Genomic DNA, 15,455 nt, shown 5'->3' with positions numbered 1-15,455 from the left:
TTCAGGAATACCTTCAACAAAAAGGCATCTTGTCGCAACGATCTTGTCCCAATACCCCTCAACAAAATGGTATGGCAGAACGTAAGAATCGTCATTTGCTTGATGTAACACGCACATTGCTTCTCCAAGCTTTTGTACCATCCCGATTTTGGGTAGAGGCTCTTTCCACAATTGTCTTCTTGATCAATCGTCTTCCTTCTATGGTTATTGAACTTGATTCTCCTTTCTTTCCTCTTTTTAAAATTCATCCTGATTATAGTGCTTTACATACTTTTGGGTGTGTGTGTTTTGTTCACTTGCCTCCTTTTGAAAGGCATAAGCTTGGAGCACAATCTGTTCAATATGCATTTATGAGATATAGTCACTCTCATAAGGGATTTGTGTGTTATGATGTCACTAACCATCGTTTTCGTATTTCTAGAAATGTGACATTTTTTGATAATCAGTTTATGTTTCCCTGTGTTTCTCCTGCCATTAATGATACTGTTACTCTTCCTAAGTTTTCTATTATGCCTCAATCTATTGAATGTTATAAACCAGGTCATGTATATGTTAGACAAAATAGGCAGCAGGTTCCCACACCCCTTCCCGACGCTGAACTGCCACCTGATCCTATACGGGTTGAACCACAGCGTTCTGGTCGAATATCTCGTGCACCAGATAGATATTCACCAGACAAGTATGATTCCTCACATACTTCTTGAAGGAGTATTGCCATCCAAGGCGCAGCGGAATTTAAAATTTTCTCCATTTAGTGATCCTTACGAATGAGCATGATCAGTGATAGAATCGTTACCTCTTGTGGCGATTCAAACTTTTGGTGCAGATCTCTTGTAACGATCAAAACCTTGGATACAGATCCACGGAGCGATCACGAACGTTGAACGATGACAACGTCTCTACTCAGTCCACACGAACAGATTCCTTCAATCTCAGTGCTAGCTGGTACGAATGAAGACTTTGAGTGAGAGAGAGAGAGAGGGAAACAAAATTCCAAGTCTTCACTTGAGTTTTAGTCTTAGTGCCAATGCTTCTACCCAAGGGTTCTATTTATAGAACCACTTGTGTGGGCTTCAAGCTAAAAGGCTCACTTAAGTGTATTTTGGCCCATATCTCATAATATGCCAAAATCACTTAAGTATTTGGTACCTTACCATATTTCGTATTCTACTTAAGTACACCGTACCTTACGATGTTCCTTAGTTACTCTATCTCTCATCAATCCGTCCTTTGTGTGTGACCCTGTAGGTTTTCGCGACGTTGACAATTATATTAAATCACGCATTTAACATAATAAACAGTGAGCGGTATCTAGCAACACATCACTGCTACCCAAGACACGAAAATGCCATGTGATCTGACAAAACCTCATGTGATAATAATTATGTGTATAATTATCCTTTTGCCCTTATGTCTATATTGAACACAAGGTATAGACCGTGTCATCCTTGTCCAGTTCAATATTGGGCCCATAGACATTTATCCTGTTACGCAGGATGGACAAATTCCATCTAGGTCACTCATGTCCCTCAGCATGCTTTGTGGAGTACCCATCAACTGTCTTTATGGTCATCCAGTTACGGACAACGTTGGATCAACAATAAAGCACTCGACTCTACATCTAGGGTCCATAGTGGTTTCAGGTCAAAGAGTGGTATACACTATTATCACCATGAGAATAACTTATGACACTTTGCATAACTTTCTATATAGTATTCTAATAGCGAGTCAATCCAGTATAAATATTACTCTTAATATTCATACCTATGTTTAAGACTTGATAACTCTTTATCCATGATCCATGAGGTGTGATCATCAGTCTACAAACATAATAGTCTTAATGCTTTAATGTTATCCCACTTCACAATAAAGCTCGACTACGGATACTTTAAGAATAGTGTCCTTATGTTTAATGTGATCTCATGATCAAGTCATACTTGATACATTAAACGGACTATCTATTCCAGGGACTTTATTAAACAACCATAATAAAGAAAAATCCTTTTATTATTAATAAATAATTCGATACAAGTACCAAAAGTATTGGCCTCTAGGGCTTACACCAACACTTCTCTGACTGCCACACTCTCTAGCATATCTATTCCTACTATTACTCACAGGCTGTTAAGGATGTGCGATGGATAAAAGCAATGAATGAAGAGCTTCAAGCTCTTCAAGAGAATTTCACATGGGATATTGTCTCTTGCCCTCCTGATGTAAAACCTATAGGTTGCAAATGGGTGTATTCTGTGAAATTGAATTCTGATGGGTCCCTCAATCGTTACAAGGCTCGTTTGGTTGCGTTAGGAAACAAGCAGGAATATGGAATTGATTATGATGAGACATTTGCACCGGTTGCCAAAATGACAACTGTCCGCACGATCATCTGTATAATTGCTTCTAATGGGTGGACTCTTCATCAAATGGATGTGAAGAATGCTTTTCTTCATGGTGATCTGACAGAAGATATTTATATGACTCCACCTCAAGGCTTATTCTCTTCATCTAAAGGCGTGTGTAAGCTCAAACGCTCCTTATATGGTTTGAAACAGGCACCTAGAGCGTGGTACGAGAAATTCCGCTCCACTCTACTTGGATTCTCCTTTACTCAAAGTCAGTATGATTCATCTTTATTTATTCATAGCACATCTGCGGGTATTGTTTTGCTTCTTTTGTATGTTGATGATATGGTTATTACTGGTTCGGATCATGCTTCCATTCAGCAACTTAAGCAACAATTACAAGCATCATTTCACATAAAAGATCTGGGTAATCTACATTATTTTCTTGGTCTTGAGGTTCATTCTACATCCAAGGACATCTTTCTCCATCAACACAAGTATGCTAAAGATTTGATTTCTATGGCCGGTCTCGAATCGGCTAATCCGGTAGATACTCCTCTTGAGGTTAATGTTAAATATCATCGTGATGATGGTGATCTTTTGCCTGATCCCTTATTGTATCGATAACTTGTGGGTAGCCTCAACTACTTGACTATTACTCACCCCGACATATCTTTTGTTGTTCAACAAGTAAGTCAATTCATGCATTCTCCTCGCCATCTTCATTTGGCTGCGGTTCGTCGTATAATTCGCTACTTAAAGGGAACCTCTCACCGCAGATTATTCTTTTCCGTTGGAATTTCTCTTCAGTTGAGTTCTTATAGTGATGCTGATTGGGCAGGGTGTCCTGATACTCGTCGATCTCTTACTGGTTGGTGCATGTTTCTTGGTTCTTCATTGATCTCTTGGAAAAGTAAGAAGCAAGCAAGAGTTTCTAAATCTTCTACTGAATCAGAGTATCGTGCCATGTCTGCTGCTTGTTCAGAAATACTTTGGCTTCGTGGTCTTTTGTATGAACTTGGATTTCCCCAAACAGAGCCAACTTCACTTTATGCTGACAATACAAGTGCCATTCAAATTGTTGCAAATCCTGTTTTGCATGAACGCACCAAACATATCGAAGTTGATTGTCATTCAATACGTGACACCTACGGTGATCGAATAATATCACTTCCTCACGTCAGTACTCAGTTGCAGGTTGCAGATATTCTTATCAAGGCTGTTCCACGCCCACGACATCAGTTTCTTGTTAGCAAATTGATGCTCCTTGACCAGCCGCATCAATTTGAAGGGGGAGGGGGTGTTAATCAGGAAATAATCAAACACATTTATTGAAAATAATTTACATTCATAGAATAGAAAATTAGTCATTAAGAGCTGTAATTAGTTGTGATTAGTCATTATGAGTTGTAATTACCGACACTATTATATATAGTATCAAATGCAATGAGAAAGGTATCAAGCCAGAATTTCTAACATAAACTATGTTGCGGAGGATGAAAAAGCAAACACAGCAAGTTTGGATAAGAAGAAAAATAAGAATTTAAAGGTTGATTCTAGCAAGATAACTTCATCAAGCAATGTTAGAGAATCGGGTATGATAATCCTGGATAACTTCGAAGAATCGTGTTCGTACACTTTCTGAACAAAGTATTTCGACCCTATTCTTGCCTGGGTTCACGAAATCTTTGTGGGGATAATTCTTGAAGAACACTTTGTTTCTGGCAAAGAGAAATGTTCAGGAATGTAGAGAGAACGTTTGGTTTCGTTATGTTCTTTAAACTGAGGCCAAATGACTCCTTATATAGGAGATCAATAACAGAAACCGAAAAGACGCAACTGTTCAGAAACGGTTACGTCGGTTGGGAAAGGATTCAACTGTTCAAAAGAAAATTTCGAACGGGCCGCTGCCCCGCACCCCGCCAGGGGCTTCGCCCCTTGGAACCCCGTTTCAATTATTCGCATTCAATTATACGTTGGCTCGACGAGCGTGCACTCCGCACTACCCCTAACTCGTTTCCAAGCTTTAACGCATAATTGCATCGGCCTATAGTAAATCACATTACTACTAAAATACATTGATGATACTAAAATCACCAACAAATCCCCCCCATTTTAGTGTAATCCTTGATTTACTCAGTATATACAATAATATATACAAGGGTATAACACACAGGTATAACGAGCAAACAAATGCATAAATGAAAATGTCTTGCGATTGAATTTTCATCTTAGTACAAATACACATTCCAAATACTCGAAAATCGGGGTGTCATAGCGATTGAACCCGTTAATCCATTTGAGTGTCTGAAGATATAGTACACATATGTTTCTTACAATACTCTACTATTCATACTTGACACTTTACAAGCCATGTGTCCTTATCCATTAATAAGCATATAGGAAGCCAAGTCCAAGCTTCTTGAAGCGGCAAAACTTCATGCTCACATAGGTGATTCTTTTAATCTTGCACCTGCATTTGCAATTTTCCAAAAGAACCATTAAGAAGATATAATTCAACCTAGCCATCACTTGCAGGTCTGAGCACATACCTTGGGAAGATAAACACAATTGCTCCAATCTCTAACTATGATCTTTCCACATTGAATTTTGCTTCTAATGTTGTATTAGAAGGGAATTGGGTATACCATAGCTAATAGATTTAAATGGACTTTAATCCCATCCCAATTACCGACTTCTTCACTAAGTCTCTAGCTAACCCCTTTGTCAAGTGGTCAGCTAAGTTTTGTTGCGACCGAACAAACTCAATAGATATCACCCCATTCATGATTAATTCCCTAATCATACTATGTCTAACACCCAAATGTCTAGACTTTCCATTGTATATTTGACTATAAGCTTTAGCCAATGTGGCAGTACTATCACAACGGATAGAAATTGGTGATATCGGTTTAGGCCATATCGGAATCTCATATACCAAATTCCTTAGCCATTCCACTTCTTTACCAGCAGCAGCTAATGCTACAAACTCAGATTCCATTGTGGAACCAGTTATACATGTTTGCTTCTTGGAAGCCCATGAGATGGCACCTCCCCCAAGCAAGAACACCCATCCACTTGTAGAGGATGAATCTTCAGCATTATTTATCCAACTAGCATCCGAATAACCCTCTAACACCGAAGGAAATCCCATATATGACAATCCATAATTCATTGTACCCTTCAAGTACTTGAATACCCTAGTTATCGCATGTCAATGATGTCTACTAGGATTACTAGTAAATCTGCTCAACTTTCCAACCGTATAAGCAATATCCGGTCTAGTGCTAATCATAGCATACATCAAAGAGCCTATAACTTTTGAATATTCGAGTTGATCCACAGGTTTATCTGTATTTGGCATAAGCTTTTCTCCCGGATCCATGGGAGTATTTACTAGAGAACAACTTTCATAATTGAACTTCTTGAGTATTTTCTCAATGTAATGAGATTGCGTAATTACAATCCCCTTATTCTCCCGTTTAATCTTAATACCAAGAATAACGTCCGCTTCTCCCATATCCTTCATGGAGAACTTTGATGACAAGAAATTCTTTGTTTTATCAACTTGATTTTGGTCGGTGCCAAAGATCAACATGTCATCAACATATAAACAAATGAAAACTCCTTTACCGGAAGTATCAAATTTGCTATATACACATTTGTCAGCTTGGTTTAGAATGAAACCATAAGACAAAACAACCTCATCAAACTTTTGATGCCACTGCTTCGGAGCTTGTTTCAGCCCATACAACGACTTAACTAGCTTACACACTTTATGCTCATTACCAGGCATTACAAATCCTTCAGGTTGCTTCATATACACTTCTTCCTCCAAATCACCATTCAGAAATGCTGTTTTGACATCCATTTGATGAATCACTAGATTATGAATAGCCGCCAAGGCAATCAACAATCTAATAGTAGTGATACGGGCAACAAGAGCATAGGTATCGAAATAATCAATCCCTTCCTTTTGTCTGAAGCCTTGGATAACTAATCTAGCTTTAAACTTGTCAATTGTACCATCGACTTTCATCTTCTTTTTGAAGATCCATTTGCAACCCAATGGTTTGCAACCTGGTGGTAAATCAGATAATACCCAAGTATTATTTTCCATGATAGAACCAATCTCTTCGTCAATTGCTTCTTTCCAAAAAGCAGAATCTCGAGATTTCACAGCTTCATCATACGTTCTTGGATCCTCCTCTATACTATAGCAATAATAGTATTGAGTGTCAATCTGATCCTTTGATCCCTCAACTAAATATAGTTGAAAATCAGATCCATAAGATCTAGATTTTCTAGCTCTTTTGCTCCTACGGGGTTCAAGTGTCTCACTTGGCACATCATTTGAATGATCATCCCTTAGAGATTCATCTGAATTAGGTATAGAGTCCTTTGGTCTAGGTATAGAAGAGAAACAATTCTCATCAAATATGGCATCTCTCGATTCTATAATCGTGTTAATAGAAATCGAGTCATTAGGTTCTATAACATAAAACCTATAGGCCTTGGAGTGCTCAGCATATCCAACAAAGATGCAAGCTACACCCTTTTCACCCAAAGTTTTCCTTTTTGGGTCCGGGAGTCTAACCACGGCCCTACAACCCCAAACACGTAGAAATGTTAAGTTGGGTTGTTTCTTATACCAAAGTTCATATGGGGTAGTCTTGTTCCTTTTATTAGGAACCCTATTTAACAAATAACAAGCCGTTAACATAGCTTCTCCCCAAAACCCTTCACTCAAACCAGAGTAAGATAACATGGCATTGACCATTTCCTTAAGCACTCTATTTTTCCTTTCAGCCACACCATTTTGTTGAGGTGTATAAGGTGCCGTAGTCTCATGAATGATTCCCACGGATTGGAAAAATACAGGATCATAATATTCACCACCTCTATCTGTACGTAATGTTTTAATCAACACATTCTGTTGCACTTCAACTTCAGTTTTATAAATTTTGAATTTATCTAAGGATTCGTCCTTAGCGTGCAGCAAATAAACATAGCAGAATCTAGATGCATCATCTATGAAAGTGACAAAATATTTTTTATGTCTTAATGATGGAGTAGCATGCAAATCACATAAATCACTATGTATCAACTCAAGAATGACAAATTTCCTTGTTATACTTTTAAAAGGTTGCCTAGTGATCTTTGTTAACATGCAAGTTTTACAATTTTCTACATTTTTATCAAAACCAGGAATTAAATCATCTTTAGACATTTCATGCATTCTTTTATAATGTACGTGTTCTAGACGAGCATGCCATAACGATGAATTGATAACATTCGAAGAGGACATAAACACAGAACCAGAATCATTAGGAACTCCATTCAAATTCATCATAAACATACCATTATTATAATATCCAAATCCTACAAACACACCAGATTTCGATAAAACATATTTATCGGATTCACACACTTGCTTGTATCCAAGCTTATTTAATACAGGACCGGAAATTAAATTCTTACGTAGTTTAGGAACATACAAAACATTAAACAAAGTAATAGTCTTTCCAGAACTGAATTCTAGCACCACGTTTCCTTTGCCTTCAACGGGAGCGAAGTGATCATCTCCCATGTAGAGGACAAAACCATCTTCCACTGGAACAAGAGTCTTGAACCAGAAACGATCCTTGCAAACATGTGTTGTAGCGTCAGAATCAATCCACCACGCGATAGCATCATCCTGCACATAGAATGCTTCAGAATTTAGTGAAACCGAATGTTTAATCAAACTATTCAAATCACGAATTGATTTCTGACCTTGGTTTTCGGATTGGTCCTTAGACCCCTTTCCTGAACCACTTGCATTCGCGTTATCATGCTTTTTGTCGGAACGACAATCCTTCTTGAAGTGGCCTGTTTTGCCACACTTCCAGCATTCTAGTTTCGGTTTCTTGTTAGCACCGAAACTGCCCTTATTGTTCTTGAAAGCACGCTTCTTTCCTTTGTTTTTGTTGTTACCGTTCTTACCACCCTCTTCGACCATATTAACCGAGGGTCCAACAATTTCTTTGCCTTTTCCTTTGTCATCCTCCTGCGCTCTTAGAGATTCTTCTATGCGCAAGTGACTTCCAAGTTGGATCAAAGACAGTTCGTCTTTTCCATGCTTCAGATTGTGTTTGAAATCCTTCCACGAAGGAGGCAACTTGTTTATGATGCTTGAGACAAATATTGTTTCATCCATCTTCAATCCGTGTTGTGTGAACTGTCCAAGGATTCGGAGGAGTTCATTGAATTGTTCCATGACAGACCTCGATTCAACCATTTTGTAATTGTTGAAATCGGTTACCAGGAACTTTTTACTGGATGAGTCCTCTGCCATGTACTTGGATTCGAGACAATCCCACAATTCCTTTGCAGATTCTATGTTTTGATAAATACCAAATAAGGGATCAGACATATCGTTAAGAATGTGCCCTCTGCATATGTAGTCGTCGTTCTCCCATTTTGATCTGCGTCTTAGATTTTCAACCATGTCTTCCTCCAGAAGTTCTGGAATCGGTGTAGACAGGACGTGCACCACCTTCAACGTTGTCAACATGAAATGCATCTTCTTCTGCCAATGCCTGAAGTCTTATCCTTGAAACTTGTCCAATTTTCCGAAGTTTGTAGTCATCTCCTTGACGGTGCTTCCTCCAGCCATGATTATCAGAAATTACTTTGTTCGTTTGTTAGAGAATCGGGTATGATAATCCTGGATAACTTCGAAGAATCGTGTTCGTACACTTTCCGAACAAAGTATTTCGACCCTATTCTTGCCTGGGATCACGAAATCTTTGTGGGGATAATTCTTGAAGAACACTTTGTTTTTGGCAAAGAGAAATGTTCAGGAATGTAGAAAGAAAGTTTGGTTTCGTTATGTTCTTTAAACTGAGGCCAAATGACTCCTTATATAGGAGATCAATAACAGAAACCGAAAAGACGCAACTGTTCAGAAACGGTTACGTCGGTTGGGAAAGGATTCAACTGTTCAAAAGAAAATTTCGAACGGGGCGCTGCCCCGCACCCCGCCAGGGGCTTCGCCCCTTGGAACCCCGTTTCAATTATTCGCATTCAATTATACGTTGGCTCGACGAACGTGCACTCCGCACTACCCCTAACTCGTTTCCAAGCTTTAACGCATAATTGTATCGGCCTATAGTAAATCACATTATTACTAAAATCACCAACAAGCAATGTCCTGGAGGATGAAAAAGCAAACACAGAAGAATCAAAATCAAGGAAAGCAAAGAGAAGGGAAAACATGTCTAAGTTAAAGTTATTAGAGTCGAGACGTAGAGCATATGGAAAGACAACCTGAAAATCTAAGCGTGATGGCAAGTAGAAGTCAATGGTTAATTTGAATTAGTAGTATAAAAATGTTGGCAACTATTGTTAAATAATGGTGATTTTTGTGAGCATTTCCTTTATGCGTAAAAGGCAATTTAATTTAAATTGGTATGATGTCTGTGATATTTATTTACTTTTTTTTTCTTTCTTCTAAAAAGAATTGCCATACTTTGTATCTTTTTTCATTCTGCTAATACATGTTTGTGTTTTCACTGTTATTGTAATATTTGTGTTTCCAAACTTGCATTCAGTTTAGTATTGATTTAGGCTATTCACAAGTTACTTGTAATTGCAAAACAAAAATAAGAACGTGTTTTATTGATTGTTTTGACATACTAGTACAAGAAAACAACTATAGCAGGTACATGATATATGTATAATTTAGTTGTCAAGAGGTTCGTCCATTCCTGAGTAATAATGACGAAATGCACATGAAAAGTCTTTTGTGTCATGTCCTCCATTGCAGAGCTCTGTATATCTGTGCAAAACAAAGGCTATTATTGGTGAGCAAATTTGTAATAATACTCAAACTTTTGGATGTATTTGTGATGATAAGGTTGCCATAGAAAAGTTCTTTAAAAAGTCCATTGTTTTTTAATGAAAAGTGTGTTTGCATCTTAATGCTTCGCCAAACACATTAATTTCTTGAAAATTTTCAGTATTAAGGTTAAGAAGCAACACAGTTCTCACAAAGTATTAACAGTAAGATACTTGTCATAGCATACTTTAAGGTTATGCAAGAGAGGGAACTTACATCTCTTGAGCTTGAGATGTTAGAGGGTATTTACATCCAGCCAGCTTAGCTGACTCCACGGCTAGGTTCAAGTCTTTGGCCTGAAGCATACGTTCAAATAAAAGAAATAAACAGCAAAAGATTACATGTACATAATTTGTATTATAGACTTCAATCCATATCATCCAAATAAACGAGAACAATTGAAAGTTGGGTTAAATCTCAGTTATTTACCATAAGCTTAGATGCAAATCCTCCATTATAATCTCTTGAAGAGGGCACTCCTTCCATCAGTCCAGGAACTGGATTGTAAGTATCACTGTAAGAATGCAACAATTACCTACTAATTTTACCATCAAAGTACTAAAACATTAAATCTAAAATAATCCATATGATTGTAAGATAAGCTATGTAAAATATTATGAATGTTAGACTACTGTACATGATGCTGAAAAACGAGTAGTATTTCTGTTAACAGAGAAAAATAAAAGTAGTCTCGACTAATATTACAAGACGATTTTTGAGGAAAACACTAATAAACCAGAAATGATTCAAAGACTCCTTGGAAATATCACTCACAGTGGAAACTCTATGCAATTACTTTTGTGTTCCAAAAAAAAGTACTTCAACCTTGTGAAAAATCGAACTTTATGGTACTTTCTACTAAATTGTGGAAAACTATACTCCTACTTCTAAGAACTTTTGCTACAACACATTATTAAAGATATAGACAAATGTTCACAGGTAGCTCGGTTGGTGAGGTAAGGGTTACCAACGTAGTTTTGAGAAGGAAATCCAGGTTCAAATCCTGGAAACTAAAGTAACTAACATTGTAACATATGCTTACAACAGCAAAAAGATGCAGATAAATGCACAGTAGTCCTGCAGCTAATTGTCACACTGGATTGAGAGAGAGAAGTGATGCGTACCTACTCCAACAGCGAGCGCTGGAGCAGTTAAATATCTCTGTCAAGGAGCTAGCAGAAACACCTAGAGACTGGCCTAGAGCAAGGGCTTCTGATATTCCCAGCATGCTCACAGCCAAAGCCAAATTGTTACAGATTTTTGCAGCCTAATAACAAAAACCAGAGACAAAATATAAATGCAACCAAGAGTGCTAATAATCCTATCCCAATTTTAAGCATGTTACTTACAGAACCACTGCCTGCTCCTCCACAATATATTGTACTTTTACCCATTGAAAGGAATAAGGATTTTGCGGCGAGAAGTGCTTCCTCAGAGCCACCAACCTGGAAAAATCCATATCTTGTTCATTATTAATTTTTTTTTTGCCATAAACACGAAAAACTCTGCTGCAACTGTTTTAGCAATGTTATGTGATTATCCTACAAGACCGTAATAATTAATTGATCATAATTTTTAATGCATTAAAGCGCTCTAGGAACCTTGAGGCCTTCCCTGACCCTGGTAAGCTCCTGGACCCCAACTCACCTAAACTTTCGTTTGACAATAACAGAAGCGAAGCATTACCATGAAAGTAAGTGTTCCAGCTTCTGCTGCAATTATGCTTCCAGAAACAGGAGCATCCAACTTGACAGGCATTTCCCAATCACCTACACAATGCATAATCATTCAGTATCACGACATTAAAAGGAGTAAATAATTCAGCATAGTATACACAACAAGTGAAAAGATATTCACATAAAATTGTGAAGGAATTTTCATGAATGATCAATTACTCATGTATGATATATATAAGTTCTATGGTGCTAGAAAGAAAAATAAATTCACAATTGGGATTCAAGTTAAATGTAATTTACTTGGAGGGCATTTCATTTTATGTTACCTTTCTTTTCTTTTAGAATATAGTTAGATATTGTAGCAGACAGATTTCTTGAAGTTTGTGGATCGATTGTGGACGAATCTATCAATAACCAAGGCCTTATGAGTTTCCCACCATGAAGCAAACCATTTGGTCCAGTATAAACATCAATCACCTACTTTAAGTTAAAAAAGGATGTTATTCTGGCATCCGAAACTTGCAATCTAAGATTTTTGTTTCTTAATCAAGGATCTGTAAGGTGAAATCAACAATCATATCATAGCTATAGTTAACTGAAAATTGAAATCATAGCTCCAAAAGTTGTTGCAAGACTATAGAGGAAATTAAATCTACAAACAAATGATGTGATGTATTCAACGGAAAGGAAACAACGCTGGAATGAATAATACTCACATGAGCCGAAGAAGGTAACATTGTAATTACAACATCACTTGCTTCAGAAACTTCATATGGCGTTTTCTTTGTAGGAACTCCCATCTGAGAGAACATCTCAAGAACATCAGAGTTTCTGCCAATATTTTATAAACAAAAGTAATTAAAGGACATGTTAGTGTCAGAAAGCGTGATAAGCGTCGGTGCTACATTAACACCATATACATTCCTTCGAAATTAACGAAGACAAAACAGCCTAATCATTTTATTGGTGCAACCAACTCAAACTCCTCATAAGAAGCACATATTCACACTCATTACCCTAACCAAATATTTATATCATATGCATTGCACCTACAAATGAAACGAGAATATTCTACGACACCTCCTAAGGCATATATGGTTGTTAAGTTGAAGAAAAGGGTTTAAAACATTACTTGTCATGAACTATAAGTTTGAATCCAGCTTTGATTAGATTATTCGCCATTCGTGATCCCATGTTTCCAAGGCCAATGAATCCAACATTCTGAAGTGAAACCATAGACAGTGTCATCAGCTATGAGCCTATGACAATGTATAGTAAATTTACAAAACAACAAGCATCAAATTCACATCTCTATCAACATGAAAAATTGTAGTTAAACCTATAAACAAACAGTTAATGGTCTTTCAACACAATCACGCATTGATCAACTTATAAAGGCAAAACCAATCACTTTAATTACTCATTTTCAGATAAACACAAAACCCCAAAAGGTAAGAATGAAAAAAACATAAGAAAAGTCATTACAATTATCAATTGAATAAATATTGAAGTACCCAGATGAGAATTAACATGAAAGATTCAAACTTTGCATGTTATAAGAGATGAGAAGAAGGGTTTAGAAAAAGGGCATGTTAAGAAAAGACAAGTTTTGTGTAGGGGTGATCGTGATTCGTGATCATCAGAGCAGAGAGTACTAGAGAGCTGACCTGCAAGTGATGATTGGTTGAAGAGAAAGTGCGTGGTGTTGTTGGTGGGAAGGTTTGAGAATTGCATTTGGCAAGAGAAAGCAGAGATCTCAACCTGCAAAACTTCATAGCTATCCTCTTTATGCCCACTTCTGGCGTTTTTCATTATAAAATGATGATCATGATGAGTTGGTTTGCTTTGCTAATTTAGTACTAATAATTAATTTCAAAAGTTGGATTTTTTTTAATGAATATAGTAAAGTGATAATTAATGAATTTACTGTATTTCTGTTTTCTTTGCGATTATGGAAAGTAAAACATCATAGTTTTTTTTATCCATCTTAATTTTCTATTTTATCATAATTATACTTGCAAATACTGTATAACTGTTGAAAGGTATATTTCGTGTCGGGTTTTTGTTATCGTATCCACAGGGATTGTAAGATATCACCGCCGTTCGATGGTTGTATTAATCTTAGCTCAATGTAACAATAGGGTTTTGGTTTTAATCAAGTTATCTTGCATAAAAAGTAATAAATTGCGGTAAAAGTTATGGTTTGATTAAATGAGAAATATTGTCAAAGTTAGGTTTCAATGATCACTTTGCATGTATTTGCTCGGTCAACAATCTTATAAACTCCTTTAGATGATAAATCATTTCACAAAGTCCTCTCAATATGTTTCTCTCGAACACATATTGTGAGTTTTGCCATTTTGATCCATTGTTTCTCTCGAACACAATCTATCAAAATGACAACTTTTTGGTTCAACCTTATGGTGAACAAAATCATTCGTTACTATCTCTAGCTAACAAACAAGTTTGGATGAAAACCTAGGTCAAGAGTTGGTAAACATCTCTCGATCATAAACCAACACAAAGAGTTTTAAATAGAAACAAAGTTTTCATCATATATTTACCGTTAAAGAGTTTACATATGAGGATCCTTACATTTACACACAAAGCTAGTAATCACCTACATCTAACCTTGACAAATGGATGACTTAGCTACTCATTTTCATGGTAGCTTGGTCGGCAAGTAAGGAAAGAAGGTTGATCAACATCCAAGTCGGATAATCGAAGTTGGATGGGAATCCACCTTCTTTTTGTAGAAGATGGTTCTAAGATGAAGAGAAAATGAAAACTAGGGCATAAAGATCCCAAGAACAATGCTGCAAAAATATCTAGAAGAAAGTACAAAAGTGGAAAAAGTTGGTAAAAATGAGGTCTGGTGCTCAAAAGTGGCACCTGCTACTTATAGACCACTGCTGGGCTGTCATGTTCGCTAGGCGAGCAGAATGGCTCGCCTAGCGAGGGTCTAAAATGGGCACAAAAGGCCCCTGCGCCCAGAGAAAACAGGGCCTGCTGAACTGTCATGTTCGCCTAGCGAACATACCTTCGCCTAGCGAAGGACACGCTTCAACCTTCGCCCCAGCGAGGTTGAGAGGTTTTGCTACTGGAATGCTCGCTGGGGACTCGCTAGAGCTTCGCCTAGCGAGTGAGTGCTGGCTGCGTTTTTCACCAAAACAGAATGAACTCGCTACCACCTTCGCCTTCAGCTCGCCTAGCGAATTAATTTGACAATTTACTGGAGCTGTTCGCCTGGAACTCGCCTAGCGAACCAATGCTTCGCCACAGCCTCGCCTAGCGAGCAGGCTGATGAAATGCTTGTATTCTTTGGTTCCTTTGCCAATTTTCTTGTGTCTTCATTTTCAATTAGTTCATGTCTTTCCTGCACAATAACACACAAATCAAAGGCACCAAGCTTGTTTATCAATGTAATGCATTCCATGTAAAACAAATGTGGTTTTGACAGTTTTAGCAAGGAAAAAGAGTGAAAGATGCCCACATATGATAGCTCTAATAAGCACTTTTGGGCATCTAACAACTCTCCCCAACTAGATTCTTGCT

At 37.4% G+C, this 15,455-nt stretch overlaps 1 protein-coding gene and 1 pseudogene across 2 annotated transcripts; one reads left to right on the top strand and one right to left on the bottom strand.

Annotated features, from left to right (window-relative positions):
• Positions 1 to 9,657, top strand: part of LOC127111156 (uncharacterized) — a 36,816-nt pseudogene extending 27,159 nt beyond the window's left edge.
• A 318-nt stretch (positions 9,658 to 9,975) lies between these two features.
• On the bottom strand, positions 9,976 to 13,759 carry LOC127075300 (probable 3-hydroxyisobutyrate dehydrogenase, mitochondrial). Of its 2 annotated transcripts, none has more exons than XM_051016787.1 (10): positions 13,568 to 13,759; positions 13,033 to 13,121; positions 12,617 to 12,731; positions 12,227 to 12,377; positions 11,911 to 11,993; positions 11,574 to 11,669; positions 11,349 to 11,491; positions 10,654 to 10,738; positions 10,441 to 10,520; positions 9,976 to 10,164 (listed from the first exon to the last, which is right to left on the bottom strand). In XM_051016787.1, exons 1-10 carry the CDS (start codon positions 13,673 to 13,675, stop codon positions 10,068 to 10,070), a joined length of 1,047 nt encoding a protein of 348 aa, XP_050872744.1. In that variant the 5' UTR covers positions 13,676 to 13,759; the 3' UTR covers positions 9,976 to 10,067. The 2 variants fall into 2 exon arrangements, with proteins under 2 accessions (XP_050872744.1, XP_050872753.1); XM_051016796.1 differs by having other exon boundaries at positions 13,033 to 13,159; positions 13,568 to 13,731.
• Between the last annotated feature and the right edge of the window lie 1,696 nt (positions 13,760 to 15,455).

This window comes from Lathyrus oleraceus, chromosome 1 (genome assembly GCF_024323335.1).
Source record: "Lathyrus oleraceus cultivar Zhongwan6 chromosome 1, CAAS_Psat_ZW6_1.0, whole genome shotgun sequence".
Lineage (NCBI taxonomy): Eukaryota > Viridiplantae > Streptophyta > Magnoliopsida > Fabales > Fabaceae > Lathyrus > Lathyrus oleraceus.
This window is presented reverse-complemented; position numbering and strand designations above follow the sequence as displayed.